Source organism: Dama dama, chromosome 7, assembly GCF_033118175.1.
Source record: "Dama dama isolate Ldn47 chromosome 7, ASM3311817v1, whole genome shotgun sequence".
NCBI classification, from domain to species: Eukaryota; Metazoa; Chordata; class Mammalia; order Artiodactyla; family Cervidae; genus Dama; species Dama dama.
The window spans coordinates 15,005,445-15,030,555 of record NC_083687.1 but is presented as its reverse complement, the minus strand read 5'-3'; the positions used below and the strand labels follow the sequence as shown (position 1 = coordinate 15,030,555).

General features: G+C 38.1%; 1 protein-coding gene across 2 annotated transcripts in view; it reads right to left on the bottom strand.

Moving 5' to 3' along the window:
• DNAH8 (dynein axonemal heavy chain 8) overlaps nt 1-23,746 on the bottom strand; it is a 318,410-nt gene extending 294,664 nt beyond the window's left edge. For both annotated transcript variants that reach the window (XM_061146069.1, XM_061146068.1), the window contains exons 1-6: nt 23,621-23,746; nt 21,889-22,078; nt 21,234-21,397; nt 13,038-13,214; nt 7,484-7,597; nt 2,189-2,296 (exon numbers count right to left, since the gene is read on the bottom strand). In XM_061146069.1, coding sequence (XP_061002052.1) covers nt 2,189-2,296; nt 7,484-7,597; nt 13,038-13,214; nt 21,234-21,397; nt 21,889-22,078; nt 23,621-23,731 — 864 coding nt within the window. In that variant the 5' untranslated portion in view covers nt 23,732-23,746. The remainder of the gene's footprint in view (nt 1-2,188; nt 2,297-7,483; nt 7,598-13,037; nt 13,215-21,233; nt 21,398-21,888; nt 22,079-23,620) is intronic.
• Nucleotides 23,747-25,111: the final 1,365 nt, after the last annotated feature.

Below are 25,111 nucleotides of genomic sequence, written 5' to 3'. Positions count from 1 at the left end.
AATAGCAAACATAAAGTTAATTAATTACAGAGTATTAAAAAAACAGAGAAATACACATTTCCGTCAAAACAAAGAAGACCCAAAGTCACATTTACCTACTTCATTTAACTCAGCGTCACTGGGGCTAACAGTTTCAAAGTCAACTATGTTTTCCCCTTGTCTATTTCTCTTCTAATTAGGACTTAATCCAGTCCAACTATGATTCTTCACTATCCTTCACATGCAAACTAAATATTAAGCTAACCACCTCTCACATCCCCAGAATAGTGAAGGAAAAAAACAACAAGATAGCCATTTAAATGGTCAGGAAGTTCGATCAAGATGGCAGACTGACATACGGAAATTTTGGAGGACTCCTAAAATATGGAATCAAATCTAAAGGGAAAAAAAAGGACTAAAGAAAGCCAGTGACCTTTCTGGAGAAGGTTACTTGAAGGTGAAACAGCTAAGGAACTTTTTTTAAGACAGGAGACAATGTGAGGTGACCCTTAGCTGTAACCCTGAACACTGAATTTGGAGCAGCTTGCCCAGCATGCAACAATGATTACGCTGAAAGGACAAGCCGGTAAAGAGCCCACAGCCTCGGAGAGGTGTGACCCAAGCAGCTACTGCACCCACAAGAGAACGTATCAGAGAGAAAGCTATTCCCGCTCCCTTCCAACAGTAAGGTTTGCCCCTTACTCACAAGAGACAGACAAAACAAACAAAACCCAGAGGCAAATCTGGAATCTCAAATACAAAGACGGGCAGACAACCAAGAATCATCAGGCAATTGAAGAAAACAAACATGGTGACAGAAGCATTAAATTCAACAGAGAGAGAAAATACAGAAAAGATATGTGTGAAATCTTTTAAAATAGCTTTTATTAACTAAATTAGTTCATGAGAAAGATATGAGAGGATTTTTACATCATGAACAGAAATAAACAAAAGAACTTGGTAACTGAAATTTGTATTGACCAGTAATTGGGATATAAATGAAGAGGCAGTAAGTGAGCAGAAAGGTCAAAGGACAAAGATAGACCAAAAAGATAATAATTAAAGAATATAGATTTTAGATTTAAGAAAAGGGAATAAGTTGAATAGGTGGATATAATCAGAAGTAAAGAGGAAAAGTTCCCCAAAATGAAGAGAGACGACAGTCTTTATGAAGTAAAACAAACTCAGCAAGTATAGAACAAGATAAATGTAAAAAGAGCATTACTTTGAAATTTTAGAAGTTCAAGGATAAAGAAAAAAAATCCTAAAATCTTTCTATGAGAATAAAATAGGTTTCCTACAAAGGAAGAACAGTAAGATACAACAACATAGTACACAATGGCATATTCGAAGTTCCAGGAAAAAATTATATTGAACTTAAGAATCCCAAACTAACATTTGAGTCGTAGGACAAAATGAAGTAATTTTCAGACATGCAGGATTTCAAGGGGCTCACCACAGAAACCCTCTCTGGAAGAATTACTTAAGAATTTTTTTTCAGCAAAAGAAATAATAAAACCAAGACAAAGGAAGACATGGAAATCACAACACAGATCAAAGAAACTAGCAATACTTAGATTTCAGTCTGAACACCTGCTGACTTATAATACTGAAAAAATAGCAACAATAACATGAAACTAGCACTCTCCATGTGGAACATGTAGCAAGGAGGAAGACAAGCAACAGGGAAGCATCCTAAGGTTCTTGCCATGTTTGGGACATAGATAATGAAAGATTAAACCTATCCTTTGATTTAAAAAACAAAGGTTGAAATGTGACTGTTATGTTCTGCTTGAATTATTTACAAGTAAATTCTATTCATGGGTTTCTTGGATAATTTTTCCAATTATTTAAAATAGTTAATCAAATGACACTACATGGTAAGATTTTACATAAACCACAGTGTGCACAGAAGTAGTTAAGAAGCATTATTGACAATACACCCAATTTTTACCTCTTATGCAAATCTATTTGGAATAAATAAATTGGAAAATCATCAGATACATTTAAACAAGTCTTGGGCACTTACCTCTGACAGTAGAAAAGTCCCCCTTCAATTAAGTACAACTGACTCCAAGCAACATCTTTCCTTTCTTGTCCACAAAGTATGAAAATCCAGAATTTCCCTTCTCCCTTCTTTGGCTCACATGGAAAGCACTGCTAACTTTTTCACAGGGTTACATGTGTGGCTTCTTCCCGTGAAACTTACCTTGATAAACAATGAGGTCATTCTCTCAGAAGTATTATAGTATCTGGACACACTGTGAATCATTCTGATGGCATTTATCAAATTTTGTATTCCATGTGCCATGGAAACCTAAAGTTGAAATACAGCAAGTAAATTCCACCATATGTCCATATTTTTAATAACCAGAAAGCTATAATATTCAAAACTCTAAACTTACATAAAATAGTGTAACACCTTACTAAATGCTAAGTGGTATCCTTGACAGGACACTGAAAAAGAGACATCAGTTTTGACAAATGTGCCAAGGTAAAGCAAGATGTTAACAGGAGAAATTAGGTGAGGAGAATTCTGTACTATCATTGCACCTTTTCTGTACAGGTAAACTTCAAGTTTTATTTATGCGAATTTCCTGGAGGTCTAGTGGTTAAGGCTTGGCACTTACACTGCAGGGGTCCCGGGTTCAATCCCTGGTTAGGGAACTAAGATCCTGCAAGCCATATGACATGGCCTAAAAAAAAATTTTTGTTGTTGTTGCTTAAAGAAAAGATTTTCGAAGTGAAAGTTATTTAAGGATTAACAGCTCAAGTTGTTCTTTTTAAAGATGAAGAAACTGATGTCTTGAGGGATAAAATGACTAATGTATGGTTTAAAAGTTGGTTATTGCCCCATCCTGATCTGTAAATCCATGGCTGATTCATGTCAATGTATGACAAAACCCACTACAATATTGTAAAGTAATTAGCCTCCAACCAATTAAAATAAATGAAAAAATAAAAATAAAAAAAATAAAAGTTGGTTATTGGTTATCCGACTCAATTCGCCTATCAGCAAGCCTAGGAAGTGCTACCAAGTTCTAAGAGTACTGACAGAATTCCAAATATAAGGAAACTATCCCGGAGGAGGTCAAGGCAGGGTGGGAGAGACGCAAACAAACAACTGAAACAAGAATGGCATGGATCAGAGAAGAGCAAGTGCATCGAGATACCAAACTATTGGGAACATATATTGAAAGGTCACTATGCACCAGGCACTAGAGCAAAGAGCTTCACGTATTATCTAAGTGTATGCTGACAATGGCCCTTTAGGGCAGGTTTGATTTCACCAGATCTAAAACATCACTGATCGTAAGACTGCACCGCTGCTTTAGGTGCTACTAAGAAAGGGGGAGAAAAGCAAGAGAGTTCCAGAAAAACATCTACTTCTGCTTTATTGATTATACCAAAGCCTTTGACTGTGTGGATCACATCAAACTGTGGAAAATTCTTAGAGATGGGAATACCAGACCACCTTACCTCTCTCCTGAGAAATCTGTATGCGGGTCAAGAGACAGCAGTTAGAACCGGACATGGATCAACAGACTGGTTCCAAATCGGGAAAGGAGTATGTCAAGGCTATATATTGTGACCCTGCTTATTTAACTTATATGCAGAATACATGATTCAAAATGCCAGGCTGGATGAAGCACAAGCTGGAATCAAGATTGCCAGGAGAAATATCAATAACCTCAGATACACAGATGACACCACCCTTATGGCAGAAAGCAAAGAACCAAAGAGCCTCTTGATGAAAGTCAAAGACAAGAGTGAAAAAGTTGGCTTAAAACTCAACATTCAGAAAACTAAGATCATGGCATCCGGTCCCATCACTTCATGGCAAATAGATGGAGAAACAATGGAAACAGTGGCAGACTTTATTCTTTTGGGCTCCAAAATCACTGCAGATTATGACTGCAGTCATGCAATTAAAAGACACTTGCTCCTTGGAAGAAAAGCTCTGACCAACCTAGACAGCCTGTTAAAAACCTGAGACATTACTTTGCCAACAAAGGTCCATCTAGTCAAAGCTATGGCTTTTCCACTAGTCATGTATGGACCTGAGAGTTGGACCATAAAAGAAAGCTGGGTGCTGAAGAAATGATGCTTTTGAACTGTGGTGTTGGAGAAGACTCTTGAGAGTCCCTTGGACTGCAAGGAGATCAAACCAGTCAATCCTAAAGGAAATCAGTCCTGAATATTCATTGGAAGGATTGAAACTCCAATACTTTGGCCACCTGATGCAAAGAACTGACTCATTGGAAAAGACCCTGATGCTGGGAAAGATTGAAGGCGGGAGGAGACGGGGATGATAGAGGATTAGATGGTTGGATGGCATCACCAACTTGATGGACACGAGTTTGAGCAAGCTCCTGGAGTTGGTGATGGACAGGGAAACCTGGCGTGCTGCAGTCCATGGGGTCACAAAGAGTCGGACACGACTGAGCGACTGGACTGAACTAAAGAAAGCGGGGTGGGATGCTCAAGACAGGGAGTCTAACTCCCACAAAAAACTAAGCCACCAAGCTATGCATGAAATTAACAAGCCATGAAGAAAGATAGGAGCAAAGCCTACTGCCCCAATCCTGCTCTTTGGGAGATGGAAAATAAACTCTTCTGAGATTTTGTACCACAAGCTGGTGCTCACTCACCACCATCTGAATTCACACCAATAGTACCAAAACCAAAACAAACACCACCCTCCCAGGAAAGAACTAATACTCTCGGATGGTGTTGTGTTCACAATGATTCACAAAACCTGACGGACTATAAAATGTACTCTGAGTACAGAGATGTTAAAATGTGAAAAAAATGAGTCAGAATCTATAAAGTATTAAGTATTCCCATTTTGCAAATCAGAAAATAGAAATGTGGAGAAGTACCTTGTCCAAGTCCCACAGCTGTAATGTAAGCATAGCTATGTGCCTGAGATTTTGAGATCCTGTCTTTAACCTTGATGCAAATCACTATGGAAGAACAGATAAGGTCAGTGGTATTCCTGAACTCCAGTAGTTTGCCTTTTAATTGCTAGGACAATTTAAAATATATAAAAACATGTTTTTAATGGTGGTGGAATACATAAAATCAGGAAAAACCACCACCTATGAGGGTGCTACATGTCTTAGGTATGAGGTGTAACCATGATGTAATTAAATCAATTTATGTGGCTTATGAAAATTAGTATCATCACTTTTCATATTATATTGATATCTGTAGATCAACAAGATTCTAACGAAAATATACCTAGAATTCCTTCCAGCCTCAGTAAGGCGACCTTATAAAGAATGAAAAAGGCCTGAGGATAAATGGGCCCACCAGGAAAATGCCCTTCATCTGAATTTTAAACATTACTATTTATAATAATAGCTCCTTGAGTGCACAGTTCTCAACTATACACAGAGTTTAGACATTTTACACGTAAAAATAGATAAGAGTAGATATGCCTATAGCACAATACCAGGATGAAAACATCAAACACAAAATTCATAAAATTTTATCAATAAGAAACAGAAGCATGAGTCTTCCACTTTTCCCGTTCACCCGGCAGTTACAAACTTAACAGCAACTGCTTTTAATTAGAATAAAGAAAATGAGGGGAAAAAAAGAATTTTTAAAACCACAGAAATGGCTTACAAGGGGGAAGAAATTATAAGACCTAATACTAATAGTACTTCACTAATTTTAAAAGATAATGTTCAAAATATTCCTACATCAAAGAGTGTCAGAAGTTCAATAATAACCAAATAACAATAACAATGAAGTACATCCATGGCTAGAGCAACTGAACAAAGTTTTTTTTCTCTATTTTATACAATTTCCGTAGGATCTTATGTGTGAAAGTGAAGGGTGGGTCATCCATCTGCTTAACATTTCTACTCTTGGGGAGAATCAAATCACTTGAATGTCATTATCAGTGATCAAGGAAAATAAGAAAAAGTGGAATAAACTGAGAAATAACATCATCCCTCATCCTCACTGAACAAAATTTTTTAAATTACTAGGATGAAAAGAAGTAAAACCAAAAGTAAATGATTTGAAAATTATATAGTTTTAAACAAGTCTTTTGAATCATGTTGTTGAAATTAGTATACTTTAAAACTCTGAAGTCTTGGTAACAAAAAAAGTCATTGTTATTTTCTTCAAAGTTTACTTTTTATAGTGAAAAGTTTTAAATATATAGAAAAGTACACAGAACATTATAATATTCATATATATTCTCTTTCAGTATGCTTATTTTTATTTTTATACAACTTTTAAAGGATATATATTCTTTTATTATGTTGAGGTACATTCCTACTACACCCAATTTATGGAGAATTTTTAAAGTATTGTGTCAAACACTTTTTCTGCATCTATTGATAATCACAAGATTTTTATCTTTCATTCTGCTAACGTGAGGCATCATGTTCATTGACTGGCTTATGTTGAGCCATCTGTGCATTCCAGAAATAAATCCCCCTTGGTCACAGTGTGTGATTCTTTTAATGTGCTGTGGAATTTGGCTTGCCACTGTGTTGTTGAGAATTTTTACATCTATATTCACAGGGATATTGACCTCTAATTTTATTTTTTTGAGGTGTCCTTATCTGGCTTTAGTATTATTAGGGTAATGCTGGTTGAGCATCCTTTCTTGTTCACTCTAGGGTAAGCGAGTTGGTTCTGTGCATTAGGTCCATGTGATGTGCAATAGAAATAGACCCTCTCCAGTCAGCCTTCCCCTTCAGAAGAGACCTCATCCCCAACCAACCCACAGCTTCTCTGCAGCCTCATGAGTGACCTTGAAGCCAAGGCATTCAGCTACATTGTGCCTGAATTCCTGACCTGCAAAATAATTAGCCTCCAACTAATAAAAATAAATGAAAAAAAAAAAATACTGCTAAGACCAATATAAAAAAAAAAACAACAGTGATAAAATAAACGCTTATTCTTTTAAGTCACTCAGTTCTGGTGTAATTTGTTATAAGCAATGAACAATTAATGTATTTCTCTTGCTCAATGTACAAATGAGGTCACAGTTATGATAATACCACATATTTAAATGTAGGTTAAAATAATAAATATAGTTTATGATTCATTACAGATATATAAAAGGAAAAGACATCTTTTAAATAACTTTTCTGCAGTATACATTTTTCCCAATATACACATATTGATTTTAAACATGTTAATTTTTAAAATTTATTTCTTTTAATTGGATGATAATTGCTTTACAATATTGTGTTGTTTCTGCCATACATCAACATGTATCAGCCCTAGGCAAACCTATGTCTCCTCCCTTTGGTGCCTCCCTCCCGTCTCCCACCCCATCCTACCCTTCTAGGTTGTCACAGAGCACCGGGTTTGAGCTCCCAGTGTCTGTCACATAGCAAGCTCCCACCAACTATCTATTTTACATATGGTAATGTATATGTTTCAATGCTACTCTCTCAGTTCATCCCACCCTCTCCTTTCCCCACAGTAAACACACTAACTTTTAAACCTACACTTTAAAAAGTATACTTACTAGATCATAGTTATAGAGAGGTTGACACACTTTTTCTAGCGTGTACAAATATCTGACATTATCTTTTGATTCATTAGCTGTATCTGTGATTCTTGCATCCAAATCACGCCAATTCTAAGAAAAGAAAGTTTGAGTCCTGTGAAACATCCAAATAAACCAGTAAGGTCTATCTAAGTGCTAAGATTTAACCAAGAAATTCAAGCTGTCTTCCCTGGCCATACATATACTGAGATAGCAGATATTTAAATGTGATTAACATACCTTTTTCTCATGTTATTTAAGACTTATCAGTTCAGTTGCTCAGTCGTATCCGACTCTTTCCGACCCCATGAATCCCAGCACGCCAAGCCTCCCTGTCTATCACCAACTCCCGGAGTTTACTCAAACTCATGTCCACCGATCGGTGATGCCATCCAGCCATCTCATCCTCTGTCATCCCCTTCTCCTCCCGCCCCCAATCCCTCCCAACATCAGGGTCTTTTCCAATGAGTCAGCTCTTCACATGACGTGGCCAAAGTATTGGAGTTTCAGCTTCAACATCAGTCCTTCCAGTGAACACCCAGGACTGATCTCCTTTAGGATGGACAGGTTGGATCTCCTTGCGGTCCAAGGGACTCTCAAAAGTCTTCCCCAACACGACAGTTCAAAAGCATCAATTCTTTGGCACTCAGCTTTCTTCACAGTCCAACTCTCACATCCATACATGATCACTGGAAAAACCATAGCCTTGACTAGATGGACCTTTGCTGGCAAAGTAATGTCTCTACTTTTTAATATGCTATCTAGGTTGGTCATAACTTTCCTTCCAAGAAGTAAGCGTCTTTTAATTTCATGGCTGCAATCACCACCTGCAGTGATTTTGGAGCCCCAAAAATTAAAATCTGACACTGTTTCCACTGTTTCCCCATCTATTTCCCATGAAGTGATGGAACCAGATGCCATAATCATTAGTTTTCTGAATGTTGAGCTTTAAGCCAAATTTTTCACTCTCCTCTTTCACTTTCATCAAGAGGCTTTTTAGTTCCTCTTCACTTTCTGCCACAAGGATGGTGTCATCTGCATATCTGAGGTTATTGATATTTCTCCCAGCAATCTTGATTCCAGTTTGTGCTTCTTCCAGCCCAGTGTTTCTCATGATGTACTCTGCATATAAGTTAAATAAGCAGGGTGACAATATACAGCCTTGACATACTCCTTTTCCTACTTGGAACCAGTCTGTTGTTCCATGTCCAGTTCTAACTATTGCTTCCTGACCTGCATATAGGTTTCTCAAGAGGCAGGTCAGGTGGTCTGGCATTCCCATCTCTTTCAGAATTTTCCACAGTTTATTGTGATCCACACAGTCAAAGGCTTTGGCATAGTCAATAAACAAAAATAGATATTTTTCTGGAACTCTCTTGCTTTTTCGATGATCCAGCAGATATTGGCAATTTGATCTCTGCCTTTTCTAAAACCAGCTTGAACATCTGGAAGTTCATGGTTCACGTATTGCTGAAGCCTAGCTTGGAGAATTTTGAGCATTACTTTACTAGCATTTGAGATGAGTGCAATTGTGCGGTAGTTTGAGCATTCTTTGGGATTGGAATGAAAACTGACCTTTTCCAGTCCTGTGGCCACTGCTGAGTTTTCCAAATTTGCTGGCATACTGAGTGCAGCACTTGCACAGCATCATCTTTCAGGATTTGAAATAGCTCAACTGGAATTCCATCACCTCCACTAGCTTTGTTCTTAGTGATGCTTTCTAAGACCCACTTGACTTCACATTCCAGAATGTCTGGCTCTAGATGAATGATCACAGCATCGTGATTATCTGGGTCATGAAGATCTTTTTTGTATAGTTCTTCTGTGTATTCTTGCCACCTCTTGTTAATATCTCTGCTCCTGTTAGGTCCATACCATTTCTGTCCTTTATCAAGCCCATCTTTGCATGAAATGTTCCCTTGGTATCTCTAATTTTCTTGAAGAGATCTCTAGTCTTTCCCATTCTATTGTTTTCCTCTATTTCTTTGCATTGATTGCTGAGGAAGACTTTCTTATCTCTCCTTGCTATTCTTTGGAACTCTGCATTCAAATGGGTTATCTTTCCTTTTCTCGTTTGCTTTTCGCTTCTCTTCGTTTCACAGCTATTTGTAAGACCTCCTCAGACACCCATTTTGCTTTTTTGAATTTCTTTTCCATGGGGATGGTCTTGATCCCTGTCTCCTGAATAATGTCACGAACCTCCGTCCATAGTTCATCAGGCACTCTATCAGATCTAGTCCTTTAAATCTATTTCTCATTTCCACTGTACAATCATAAGGGATTTGATTTAGGTCATACCTGAATGGTCTAGTGGTTTTCCCTACTTTCTTCAATTTCAGTCTGAATTTGGCAGTAAGGAGGTTCATGATCTGAGCCACAGTCAGCTCCCGGTCTTGTTTTTGCTGACTGTATAGAGCTTCTCCATCTTTGGCTGCAAAGAATTTAATCAAACTGATTTCAGTGTTGACCATCTGGTGATGTCCATGTGTAGAGTCTTCTCTTGTGTTATTGGAAGAGGGTGTTTGCTATGACCAGTGTGTTCTCTTGGCAAAACTCTTAGCCTTTGCCCTGCTTCATTCCCTACTCCAAGGCCAAATTTGCCTGCTACTCCAGGTGTTTCTTGACTTCCTACTTTTGCATCCCAGTCCCCTATAATGAAAAGGACATCTTTTGGGGTGTTAGTTCTAAAAGGTCTTGTAGGTCTTCATAGAACTGTTCAGCTTCTTCAGCATTACTGGTTGGGGCACAGGCTTGGATTACCATGATATTGAATGGTTTGCCTTGGAAATGAACAGAGATCATTCTGTCGTTTTTGAGACTGCATCCAAGTACTGCATTTTGGGCTCTTTTGTTGACCATGATGGGTACTCCATTTCTTCTAAGCGATTCCTGCCCACAGTAGTAGATATAATGGTCATCTGAGTTAAATTCACCCATTCCAGTCCATTTTAGTTCACTGCTTCCTAGAATGTCGATGTTCACTCTTACCATCTCCTGCTTGACCACTTCCAATTTGCCTTGATTCATGGACCTAACATTCCAGGTTCCTATGCAATATTGTTCTTTACAGCATCAGACCTTGTTTCTATCACCAGTCACATTCACAACTGGGTATTGTTTTTGCTTTGGCTCCAACCCTTCATTCTTTCTGGAGTTATTTCTCCACTGATCTCCAGTAGCATATTGGGCACCTACTGACCTGGGGAGTTCCTCTTTCAGTATCCTATCATTTTGCCTTTTCATACTGTTCATGGGGTTCTCAAGGTGAGAATACTGAAGTGGTTTGCCATTCCCTTCTCCAGTGGACCACATTCTGTCAGACCTCTCCACCATGGCCCGACCGTCTTGGGTGGCCCCACATGGCATGGCTTAGTCCAAGGAGCGGCGGCCGCGCAGGCACAGGAGAGCCGAGAGGAGCTACTCAAGGTCAGGAGGGGCGGCCGTGAGTAGATACCCCTCGTCCAAGGTAAGGAGCAGTGGCTGTGCTTTGCTGGAGCAGCCATGAAGACACCCCCCACGTCCAAGGTAAGAGAAACCCAAGTAAGACGGTAGGTGTTGCAAGAGGGCATCAGAGGGCAGACACGCTGATACCATAATCACAGAAAACTAGCCAATCTGATCACAGGACCACAGCCTTGTCTAACTCAATTTAAGACTTATAGTTACTATAAATATCTTAAGTGACTTAAGTCTCATTACATTTGTAATTAATATTCTGTCTACAGGCTTCAGCCAGATGTGCTTCTACCTGGAGTACTTTTTCTAGGTTAGTTATTTGTAACATTACATTATTCTGAGTCTTCAAGAATGGGTCAAGTTATTAAAAGAACACATTATTCCAAGAAAATATCCCTATCAGCAAAATGAACTTCTCATATTCAGCAATAATGTACAGAGATGCTCAGGGACCATGGCGAATTACCTCATGCAATATACATAACAACTGATAAACAGCCATAGTAATAAAGAACTATCAGAATCAGTACAAACCAGTACTATCTACAAACTTATATCTGAAATTTTTTCAATGAGAGAAAGACATAAACTAATATTTCTCAGGAGAACAAGTGCAGGGAGCCAGTAAACTTTAAAAGATAGTCAACTTCACTATTAACAACCAAAAACCAAAATATGACTAGCCATTTTCCATATGTCAGACTGGCAAAAAAAAAAAAAAAATTTTAACTGATAATAAATACTAACAAAGTTGTAGAGTATATACCCCAGGAAAATACTTGTTTGTAGGTGTACAGAAGCTTTAACTGTAGTAATGTTTGTGAACATATAGACAAGGAAAAAATTTCCTCAAAAAATTAAACACAGAATTAGCATTTGACCCAGAAATCCCACTCTTAGGCATATACAAGAAACTGTCCACACAAGAACCCAGATAAAAATGCTCACAGCAGCATTATTCATAGTAGCCAAAAGATGAAATAATGCAAATATTCATAAACTGATAACAAATTATGGTATCATCTATAAAATGGAATATTATTCAACTGTGAAAAAGAATAAGTACTGATACATGCTACAACATGGATAAACCTAGAAAACATTATGCCAGGTGAAAGAAACCAGTAACAAAAGACCACACACAATATGATTCCATTTATATGAAATGTCCAAACATGCAAATCTACAGACATAAAAAGTGGACTGGTGGTTACTTAGGACTAGCATGAGGGGAAGGAGATAGGTAGAGATGGGAAGTGATAGCTAAAAGGTACAGGGGTTTCTTTTTGAAGTGATGGAAATGTTCTAAAATTGATGGTTGCACAATTCTGTGATAATACTAAAAGCCACTGAATTTTGCTCCTTAAATGGGAGAGATGAATAGCATATGAATTTTACCTCAAGATTGTTGAAAAAAAAAGAAAAGAAACCATTTCCTGTCTAAAAACAGGAAAATGATTAGCCAGAACCTGGTGCATTAATGTTCTAGAAAACTACACAGCTTGATTTTACAGGCATAAGTCTCTGAGATATGCTTCTGGGGGAAGAGGGATTTAAAGAAAAATAGAGTATGACACTGTGTAATTTTTAAAAATTAGAAACACAAAACCGATGTGTGTGTGTGTATGTGTGTATGTGTGTTAAAGGAAGAAACAGAAAAGGACCTGAAAAGAATTAGGCAAAACTGTTAATAAATATGACCTCCAGGAAAAGAGGTAGAACAGCGGGAATGAGAGGTATGGTAGAGGACATTTTTGCTTTTGACTTTCTGTGCAGTTCTCTATTTCAATGAGCTGGTAATGATTTACAGTTTCAAAAACCATTTAAAAATAAATGGCAATCACCCTATACTAGTATTATCAAAGTTGTATGTGAAATACTGAGAAATAAATCTTCACTGTTATACTTCCTCTTCCTCTTCTGGAAGCAATTATGGCATAGAGAAAGCCCTACTCAAAGTTTAGCATTTCTAAATACATGGTGCCAAGTATCTGATGCAAAGAAGCAATTCAAGACGGGTAATTTCCCAGTTGTTTGTTTTGAAGGATACCTAACTTTAAAACACAAGGCCTTTTACCTTTAAGAGTTTGGAGCGTGCAACATTGAGCACATTTATAACCGCCTTACAACTTGGCCCTTTAATCTGTTCGATGATATAATTGAACTTGGCTGACATGCGTTTCCAGTGCTCCAGTTCAGTGAGTGGACCCGAGTCATCAGCTTCTTTCCTCATCTGCTCACTCTCAATAAGAACCTGTAATCAAAAGAGTTCAAAGCTTAGAAATGTTCCTTTCTTCTTTTAAAATCTCATGATTTGCACTTTTTTTAAAGAAAAAGTATAAATGACAGTCAACAATGAATAATATTAAGAACCCTTAGTAAACTAAGACTAGAAGAGAAAATCTTTACCATGATACTGAGTATCTACCAAAAATCTACAGCAAACCTCATACTTAAAAATGAAATTGTAGAAAATACCACTTTGAAACCAAGGACAAGACAATTTTGTCACTATCACCACCCACTTCTATTCAACCTGGACCTGGAGATCACAGAACAATATAAGGAAAGTAAACAAAAGGTATAAGAATTGTAAATAAAAAACAAAAGTGGCATAATCACAGATGGAATGGTTGGCCACATTTTAAAAATTCAAGAATATATAAAGACAGAGTTTTATAACTAATAAAAGTGAACAATTCAGTAAGGTTTTGGCTGTATGTATTTAAATATTAATATTTCTCTACAAGCCATCCAGCAATCTAAAAATGTAATTTCTAAAATGACAGCATATGCTACAATAAACAGTAACAATGTTAAGATATCTAGAGTTTAACAAAAGATGTACAAGATCTTTTTGGAGAAAATTAGAAAATTTACTTTCAGCACACAAAATAAATAAATAAATGGAGAAATACACCATGTTCATGGATTGGGAAATTCAATAATATAAAAATGGCAATTTTCTATAAATTAATGTATACATTCAATGAAATTTCCAATCAAAATCTCAACAAGGCTTTTTTTCATGATACGTAACAAACTAGTCTTAAAGTTAATTTGGAAGACCATTTAACCAGAAATAATCAATGTAATTTTGAAGAAAAACACTGAAAGGGAATTAGCATACTAAATGTTGATTTAGTAAAAAGCAACAGAAATTAATGCAGTATGGTGTGAATGCAAAAAACAAATAAGCAGACCAGTGGGATAGTCTGGAAACCTGACACATAATACAAATTTGTTAGCAAAGAATGGATGACTAAATATAGTTCTGGGACAACTGGCTAACTATATGGAAAAGACAAAATTAATTCCTAGTTCGCATTATATGTGCATGTATGCTAAGTTGCTTCCTTCATGTCCAACTCTTTGCGACCCTATGGACTGTAGGTCACCAGGCCCCTGGATTCTCCAGGCAGAAACATGGGAATGGGATGCCATGCCCTCCTCCAGGGGATCTTCCCCAGGGATTGCTCCCACATCTCCTGCAGCTCCTGCATCACAGGCAGATTCTCTACTGCTGAGCCACTGGGGAAGCCCTTACATTCTACACAGATACAAATAATTCCAGATACATTAAAACTTAAATGGGTAAAACAAAACGGCAAAACATTTAAAGAAAATATAGAAGATGGGGGTAAAACTATAAAGAAAGACATGGAATGGAATATCATAACTGTCAAGAAAATGGTAACCACTGGAAGAAAAAGAAGTTAAAACTGGGAAGAGAAATGCATGGAGATTGCAAGGTGCGGCTAATGCTCTATGTCTTAACTTGTGCAAAAGTTACACAGGTGTTCATTTTATAATAATTTGTTTATCTTATTACTTATTAGTATTATTCATTTGTTACTCATTTTTATATATTTCAGAATTTAAAATAAGTAATTTAGGAGAATATCTTCACAACACGAGAGTAGGAAAAGTGTTTCCTAAATACAAAAAGCACAAAGATTCTAGTCACTGGAGGTGGCTAAACTGAGGCTAGATTGTCATTTGTATCTCACATACATCATTAAATGTAAAACTTCCACATGACTAAAGACACCAATACCAACTGAAAATTCAGGACACAATAGGCAGGAACAAAAGATGAACAGCTGGAAAACATTATTTAAACTCTCAACAATTCAGTAAGATGTCATCAAGCAACCTGAAAGAAAGCTAGGTAAAGGATAGGAACAGCCAATTCCACAAGGAGAGATCTAAACATCCATTAAGCATGCACCACCTAGGACTTTCCTGGGGTCCAGTGGTTACAACTCCACTCTTTCTAGAGAACAGACTTACGGACATGGGGAGAGGGGAGGAGAGGGTGAGATGTATGGGAAGAGTAACATGGAAACTCACATCACCGTATGTAAAATAGATAACCACCAGGAATTTGCTGTGTGGCTCAGGAAACTCAAACAGGGGCTCTGTACCAACCTAGAGGGATGGGATGGGAGGGAGACGGGAGGGAGGTTCAAAAGGGACGGGATATATGTATACCTATGGCTGACACATGCTGAGGTTTGACAGAAAACAGCAAAATTCTGTAAGGCAATTATCCTTCGATTAAAAAAAAAAAAAAAAAAAAAAAACCTCCACTCTTTGAGTGCAGGGGCTGAGGGCTATGATCCCATGTGTCACACCCAAATTAAAAAAAAAAAGAAAAGCACAGCCTCAGCAATGTTCAGGGTAATGTAAAATAAATCAAAACACAATTTCACACCCAACATACTGACAACCATTAAAAACCTGACATTCTTCACATAATGGAAGATTTGAAGACATGGAAACTCTCATTTACTTATGTGAAAAATTATAAATTCATATAACCACTGTTTGGAAGGCTTTGCAGTTAGTGCCCAATAAAAGACTGATATAGTACTTCTCTCAGCCATCCCCTGGGAAACTCTTGAACATGTGCAAACAAGACCTGAACAAAGATATTCAATGAAGATGTATTGACATTATTATTATTTGTAATAGAACAAAAACATAGAAACAACTAACTTTGTTAGAAGATGGATGACATCACTCAGTTTAGTTCAGTTCAGTTACTCAGTCATGTCCAACTCTTTTGTGACCCCATGGACTGCAGCATGCCAGGCCTCCCTGTCCATCACCAACTCCCGGAGGTTACCCAAACTCATGTCCATTGAGTCGGTGATTCCATCCAACTGTCTCATCCTCTGTCATCCCCTTCTCCTCCTGCCTTCAATCTTTCCCAGCATCAGGGTCTTTTCCAATGAGTCAGTTCTTCACGTCAGGTGGCCAAAGTATTGGAGTTTCAGCTTCAGCATCAGTCCTTTCAATGAATATTCAGGACTGATCTCCTTTAGGATAGACTGGTTGGATCTCCGTGCAGCCCAAGGGACTCTCAAGAGTCTTCTCCGACACCAAAGTTCAAAAGCATCAATTCTTCAGCGCTCAGCTTTATAATGCAACTCTCACATCCATACATGACTAATGAAAAAACCATAGCCTTGACCAGACGGACCTTTGTTGGCAAAGTAATGTCTCTGCTTTATAATATGCTATCTAGGTTAGTCAAAACTTTCCTTCCAAGCAGCAAGCATCTTTTAATTGCATGACTGCGGTCACAATCTGCAGTGATTTTGGAGCCCAAAAGAATAAAAGTCTGCCAGTTTCCATGGTTTCCCCATCTATTTGCCATGAAGTGATGGGACCAGATGCGGTGATCTTAGTTTTCTGAATGTTGAGCTTTAAGCCAACTTTTTCACTCTCCTCTTTCATTTTCATCAAAAGGCTCTTTAGTTCTTCTTTGCTTTCTGCTGTAAGGGTGGTGTCATCTGCATATCTGAGGTTATTGATATTTCCCCAGCAATCTTGATTCCAGGTTGTGCTTCATCCAGCCCAGAGTTTCTCATGATGTACTCTGCATTTAAGTTAAATAACCAAGGTGACAATATACAGCCTTGATGTACTCCTTTCCCAATTTGGAACCAGTGTGCTGTTCCATTTCCAGTTCTAACTGTTGCTTCCTGACCTGCATACAGGTTTCTCAAGAAGCAGGTCAGGTGCTCTGGTATTCCCATCTCTTGAAGAATTTTCCACAGTTTATTGTGATCCAAACAGTCAAAGGCTTTGGCATAATCAATAAAGCAGAAGTAGATGTTTTTCTGGAATTCTCTTGTTTTGATGATCCAACAGATCACTGAAGATATTAAGATATCTTACGATATCAGAAACAGAATATATTAAGAAGAGGTGGCAAGAATACACAGAACTATACAAAAAAAGGTCTTCATAACCCAGGTAACCATGATGGTGTGATCACTCACCAAGAGCCAGACATTCTGGAATGTGAAGTCAAGTGGGCTTTATGAAGCATCACTACGAACAAAGCTAGTGGTGGTGATAGAATTCCAGCTAAGCTATTTCAAATCCTAAAAGATGATGCTGTGAAAGTGCTGCACTCAACATGTCAGCAAATTTGGAAAACTCAGCAGTGGCCACGGGACTGGAAAAGGTCAGTTTTCATTCTAATCTTAAAGAAAGGCAATGCCAAAAAATGTTCAAACTACCATACAATTGCACTCATCTCACATGCTTGCAAAGTAATGCTCAAAATTCTCCAAGCCAGGCCTCAACAGTACATGAACCATGAACTTGCAGACGTTCAAGCTGAATTTAGAAAAGACAAAGGAACAAGAGATTAAATTGCCAACATCCGTTGGATCATCAAAAAAGCAAGAGAATTCCAGAAAATCATCCACATCTGCTTGTGTTAAATCCTTACCATTTTCGTCCTTTATCCTGCCCATCCTTGCATGAGATGTTCCTTTGATATCTTCTATTTTCCTGAAGAGATTTCTAATTTTTCCCATTCTATTGCTTTCCTCTACTTCTTTGCATTATTCATTTAAGAAGGCCTTCTTATCTCTCCTTGCTAGTCTCTGTAACTCTGCATTCAGTTGGGCATATCTTTGCCTTTCTCCTTTGTCTTTAGCATCTCTTCTTTCCTCAGATATCTGTAAAGCTCCTCAGACCACTACTTTGCCTTCTTGCATTTCTTTCTCTTTGAGATGGTTTGGTCATTGCCTCCAAAATCATCTCAAAAACACTGTACAACATTATGAACCTCCATCCATAGTTCTTCAGGAACTCTACCAGGTCTAATTCCTTGAATCTATTCGTCACTTCCACTGTACAATCATAAGGAATTTAGAACATATCTGAATGAGCTAGATATTTTCCCTATTTTCTTCAATGTAAGCCTGAATTTTGCAATAAGGAGGTCATGATTTAAGCTATAGTCAGCTCCTGGTCTTACTTTTGCTGACTGTATAGAGCTTCTCCATCTTTGGCTGCAAAGGGCAATCAACCTGATCTTGGTATTGATCATCTGGTGATGTCCATGTGTAGAATCATCTCTTGAGTTGTTGGAAGAGGGCATTTGCAATGACCCGTGCATTCTCTTGGCAAAAATGTTAGCCTTTGCCCTGCTTCATTTTGTACTCCAAAGGCCAAACTTGCCTGTTATTCTGGTATCTCTTGACTTCCTACATTTCCATTCCAATCCTCTATGATAAAAAGGACATCTCTTTTTATTTTATTTATTTATTTATTTTGGTGTTAGCTCTAGGTTTTGTAGGTCTTCCTAGAACTGTTCAACTTCATCTTTTTCGACATCAGTGGTTGGGGCATAGACTCGGGTTACTGTGATGTTGAATGGTTTACCTTGAAAATGAACTAGGATCATTCTGTCATTTCCAAGACTATACTCAAGTACTGCATTCTATAATTGACTATGACAGCTACTCCATTTCTTCTAAGGGATTCTTGCCCACAATAGTAGATATAATGGTCATCTGAATTAAATTCTCCCATTCCCATCCATTATAGTTCACTGATTCCTAAGATGTTGATATTCAGCCTTACTATCTCCTGCTTGACCATGTCCAATTTACCTTGATTCGTGGACCTAACATTCCAGCTTCCTATGCAATACTGTTCTTTACAACATCTAACTTTACTTTCACCATCAGACATGTCCCCAGCCAAGCATTATTCCGGCTTTGGCCCAGCTACTTCATTCTTACTGGAGCTATTAGTAATTGCCCTCCACTTCACCATGGTAGCATATTGAACACCTTCCAACCTGGGGGACTCATCTTGAAGCATCATATCTTTTTGCCTTTTCATACTGTCCATGGGGGTCTCCAGGCAAGAATGCTATTGAAGTGCTGTACTCAGCATGTCAGCAAATTTGGAAAACTCAACAGTAGCCACAGGACTGGAAAAGGTCAGTTTTCATTCCAATCCCAAAGAAGAACAAGTTCTTTATATATTATGGATACTAACTCTTTGTTACACATGCTGATAATATTTTTCTCCCAGAAAGTCAATTATCTTTTAATGTTGCTTACAGTGATTTCTGCCATATGGGTATTACTTTAATTTTTTGATGTAGTCAAGTATGTCAGGTTTTTCTTTTCCATCTGTCTTAATTAGATATTAATATAGCCCTACATTATATTCTGATTTATCTATAGTTTTTTTTCTACTTTTCACACTACTCTTTAAAGGCTGGATTTGTTCACAGCATGTTTTTGAGATTCATTCATCTTGTTGCATGTATCTCTTCTTTTAGTGTTAGCGATGATCCATCCTGAATTAATTTTTGTGTATGACAAGAGGTCAGGTTTATCTTAGATGTAGTTTTTTAATATTTGTTTATTTATTGGCTGTGCTGGGTCTTTTTTGCTGCACATAGGCTTTCTCTAGTTGTGGTGAGTGGGGTGGTGAGTTTGAACCTCTCTGTCAACACAGACAATTTCACTGATGAACCAAGAAGCATTTATTAATTATCTAGCATTGTGGCTACAGACTCCTCATTGTGTTCTTTTCCTCTAACGAAAAGCATAAACGATATATAAAACATTGCAGATAAATGCTAGCTATTCCTGATTCTTTATGATTTCATCCCCAAGCCATACTGTTGTGGTCCTCCTTGCAGTGTGCAGGCTTCCTAATGTGGTGGCTTCTCTTGTTTCAGAGCACAGGCTCTAGAGAGTAGACTCTGGCTTCAGTTGTTCCACAGCATGTCTAATCTTCCCGGACCAGGGATCGAACACATGTCCCCTGTATTGGCAGGCAGATCTTTATCCACTGTGCCACCAAGGAAGTCCTAGATGTGATTTTTAAAGATTTCTTGCACTGATTCTGCTTAACTGGAGACCATTTGCTGCAGTTGGCCAACTTGATTTTCTTATTTCAAGTTGCCGAATATCCTCATGTTAAACTATTATCTTTTGCTTGCTCATTTTTATAAAAGAAGATCCATTTCGATTGATCATGAAAACTGGAGGAGATCTCCTCAGCTCTGTGCAGGACAGAGCTTGATTTCCACAATGGCTTACAACTCCCCTCCTTCCTCAGTGGCATTAAAGGTAGCTGCAGGTGGACAATTACTCATTTTTATTACCTGGTAACACCTGGAAGCAAATTCCGGGGTAAGCACTCCAGGCCTTGATGGAGTTTACAAAACTCCTCCAGATTCTCCGCTCTTAACTACACTTCCCTCCTTCTAACAGTTCTGAGAGAGGTAAAATCAGAAATGTTCTCTAACTATTGCTTGCTCAAGACTTTTCTCCCCTAGTCCTCACTCAATTAAAGATTTTCTACTCCAGTTCCACTCTCCTGTGCTCATGAACTGGAGATCTGTGAGCTGGTTTCTAGAGCCTATTTAGAGCAATTATATCGTATCCAGTTTGGAAGCAGCCTTTGTAGTGTAAGTTGGCACCTCTCAGAATGTGACATCATTCCTATCACTGCTTTTCTTACTGACAGAGAAAATGTATTTGGCCACAGAGCTGCAGACTTGCAACTGCAGCACTAATATGAATGAGCCTAGTTTGAACCTCTCTGTCAACACAGACAATTTCACTGATGAACCAAGAAGCATTTATTAATTATCCAGCATTGTGGCTACAGGCTCTTCATTGTGTTGTTTTCCTCTCTAACGAAAAGCATAAACAATATATAAAATATTGCAGATGAATGCTAGCTATTCCTGATTATTATTTTATCCTCAAGCCATACTGTTACGGTTTCCTCCTTAAAGTGAGAAATATCTTACGGGTGATTTTAAATGGTCCAAAGAGAACGATGATTTTGCACTGGAATCAAGAAGAGGCTGAATTTCATAGTAGAATCTGGAAGGTGCCTCTTCCTTTTACGTTAAGGAACAAAATGCAATGATTAGGACACAGATGAGAACCACAGCGCACATCTGACAAAGTCACTCAAGCCAGCTCACCTGTTCGATCTGTTTGTACCATATCATCAGCACGTCCTCTAGTTGACGAACAGTTTCTGAGTTGTTTGCTGCAAGCGTCACGCCTTCAAAGGTATACAGTTTTGAAAAATCAACATTGTCTATTTTCTTTAACTTAACTGTTCCCTCAATACTTATTCTAGCACCTAAAAGGGAAAAAATAATATTGAGAAGAGATGATTAATGTCAGTGTGTTAAACATCAATGTGTGGTTTCAAGCTGTAATTACCAAAATGTTAGAGATTCAATATTTTATAGAAGTATAATTCTAATTGAGCATTAGACTGTGCTATGATTATTAAAATTTATTTTTATCAATATGAAATGATGTATATTTTAAACAGAGTTAATACTAAAGTATATATTTTTAAATATGGTAAAAATTTTCATAAACAATATAGGAAGAGACTTCTTCCTCAACAGAAAATATAAAAGAAAATGTATCTTATGCCTTCAAAAATTCCTGGAAAGAGAAGTTGTAATGATTAAATATCTTATCTCTAGGTCCCATAATTACTTTGATTAACATCACCTTTTAAGATGGAAATTTTTCCTCTAATGTTTATTTTTAATAACATATCTTATAGCTAATTTGCTTATTTATAATAATTTATTAAACATTAAATATTATACTTACCATCTAAAAAGGAAAGGTATCTGTTGATGGTTTCAGTGAAAACGTGTTTCTCGGATTCTCCCTGCTGGGACTGGTTTAAAGCACCCCAATTATTTGTCGCAAGAATAGCCGGTAGAAATATATTTGCCAGCATATTTCTAATCCCAACTAGCAGTCCTTCCGATGCATCCAGAACAGTAAATAGCACTTCCTGGAAGGATAATGTTCAAAGGTTATTTTATATGCTGGTCCCATTAAGAACTGAAAACCAAAATCTATTTTTACACTGAAGTAAGTATAGACAATACATCTTATAAACTATTAGGAAAACTTAAGTGGTGAATATTAGGGTTCTAAAATCAACAAATTTATATTCTGCCCGCATTTAACCATTCAGATGCTTGCTCATCAAGCAAACATTTTTTCTCTGGTGCTTTAAATTCTGCCTAGGGAAGAAGTTATGGCCTGCAGCATACACAATGTGAGGGAAATGAAATTGAGCCTCCTGCAAAAAGAAAGTTCTAGGTTGACAGTTGCCCTATCTACGAAAAGGAGACCAGAAAACTGTCAGTGCAAAGACAGAACAATGAAACTAGGCTTCTGCCCAGAACTTTGACACAAAAAAACTACTGGTGAAAGGGTACAAAGTTTCAGTTATAAGATGACTAGGTTCTGGGGATATAACGTACAACACGGTGACTATAGTTAACAATGTACCATGCTAAGCCACTCAGTCATGTCCGACTCTTTGCAACCCTATGGACCACAGCCCGCCAGGCTCCTCTGTCCATGGGATTCTCCGGGCAAGAAGACTCGAGTGGGTTGCCATGCCCTCCTCCAGGGGATCTTCCCAACCCAGGGATCAATCCCGAGTCTCTTGTGTCTCCTGCATTGGCAGACAGGTTCTTTACCACTAGAACCACCTGGGAAGCCCCATAGTCAACAATTAGTTCCATTCAGTTGCTCAGTCATGTCCAACTCTTTGCAACCCCATGGAATGCAGCATGTCAGGCTTCCCTGCCCATCACCAACTCCCGGAGCTTGCTCAAACTCTTGTCCACTGAGTCAGTGATGCCATCCAACCATCCCATCCTCTGTCCCCTTCTCCTCCTGCCTTCAATCTTGCCCAGCATCAGGGTCTTTTCCAATGAGTTATTCTTCACATCAGGTGGCCAAAGTATTAGAGTTTCAGCTTCAGCATCAGTCCTTCCAATGAATATTCAGGACTGATTTCCTTTAGGATGGACTGGTTTGATCTCCTTGCGGTCCAAGGGACTCTCAAGAGTCTTCTCCAACACCACAGTTCAAAAGCATAAATTACTATATCATATACTTGAAAGCTGCTGGGACAACCCCAGCAATCCAGTGGTTAAGACTTCACCTTCTAATGTAGGGGATATGCAAGTTTGATCTTTGACTGGGGAGCTAAGAACCCACATACCTTGAAGCCAAAACATCAAAACATAAAACAGAAGCAATATTGTAATAAGTGCAATAAAGAGTTTAAAAATGGTCCACATCAAAAAGAAACCTTAAAAAAGAAAAAAGTTGCTAAGGGAGTAGATCTTAAACATCATTACTAAAAAAGAAAAGTAGTTAATTATATGAAGTTAATGCTATGGTGGTAATCATCTCACAATGTATTAAATAAATTCTTTGCATACCTTAAACTTACATAATGTTATATGTCAACTGTATCACAATAAAGCTGGCAAAAATATTTAACTATATATTTGAAAAAAAGTAAACATACTTCCTGAATATTTTTAGTATTTATAGGGATATCGTTGCGACAGCGAACAAAAAATACACACTGTCCTTTCAGTTTCTCTGGGGCTGCGTTGTCTACATACAATCTCATCATTTTTGCCCCTTTGGTTGCTCCAGCAATAGTTCGACCACATTCTGAAAACAAAAGTCAAGAACTTAGCATATGATCACCTAACTGAATAAATGTGATAAATTACTGTGAATCTTATATTGGTGTTCCTTGCCTCACTTTATTATGAGAAGTTTTCAATATGATTGTGGGTAAAATTTTTTGCCTACAAAAAGATGTCAGTAATTGCAAATCATAACGTTGCCACCTCCTCGGGTGCCTTTCCCTGAGCTCTGCACTTTGCTCCTTCCGGTCTGGCCTCAGGCAGGGCCTTCATGCAAACTCTTCTGCCATCCCATCGTCCACCTTTTACCTCCCTAATCCTTGCTAATCTTACATATCTCAGGCAGAATGCCACCTCTTGGGGAAACCTTCAGTGACTCCCCTAAGAAGATCCTGTCCCCTACTAAATATTCTCACAGCACCCAAATTATATGAAATCCTTCCTTGAGCTAATTTCAATGAAAACTTATCATTTAATTAGGTATCTATTTTCAGTGTTTGAAGACTCTTGAGAGTCCCTTGGACTGCAAGGAGATCAAACAAGTCCATCCTAAAAGAAACCAACCCTGAATATTCATTGGAAAGACTGATGCTGAAGCTGAAGCTCCAATACCTTGGCCATCTGATGTGAAGAGCCAACCTCATTAGAAAAGACCCGGATGCTGGGAAAGATTGAGGACAGGAGGAGAAGGGAGAGATGGAGGATGAGATGGTTGGATGGCATCACTGACTCAATGGACATGGACATGATTCTGAGCAAACTCTGGGAGATAGTGAAGGACAGGGAAGCCTGGTGTGCTGCAGTCCACAGGGTCTCAAAGACTCAGACACGACTGAGCATCTGAACAACAATGACAAGATGAAAACAGAACATCATCAAGTGCTCTATTTTACACTGCAAACTCTAAAAGAGACAGGATTCTGGAGGAGAGTGATGGACATGGTTTGGAAAACTCTGGGAAGGCTCTGAAGAAAAGAGAATGCATAAAGTGATCCCGAAGAGGGGTAGGATTTGTCTGGGTAGAGAGAAGAAAGGCATTCAGAGACAGCCAGGTTGGAGAGTGGAGAAAAGGGCACAGAAATAACTCTGGTATGAACAGAGAACAATGAAGACTGACTTAAAGGGGGCAGCAAGTTCTGGTTAATAGGAGACTAGGAGATCCAACTAAACAAGTACTGTGTGTCCAGGTTATGATAGGCCTTGGTGCAATAAATGAAGAGTTTGGGCTTAATAAAAGGTTTACTTACCAAGAATAAGTCGTGTAGATTTCAGAGAGGGAATCTGACAAGAGATACTATTTTTGGATCTAGAATCCAGGCATGAGATATGAGCCTAGCTTAACGGCAGCAGAGGAGGAAAGC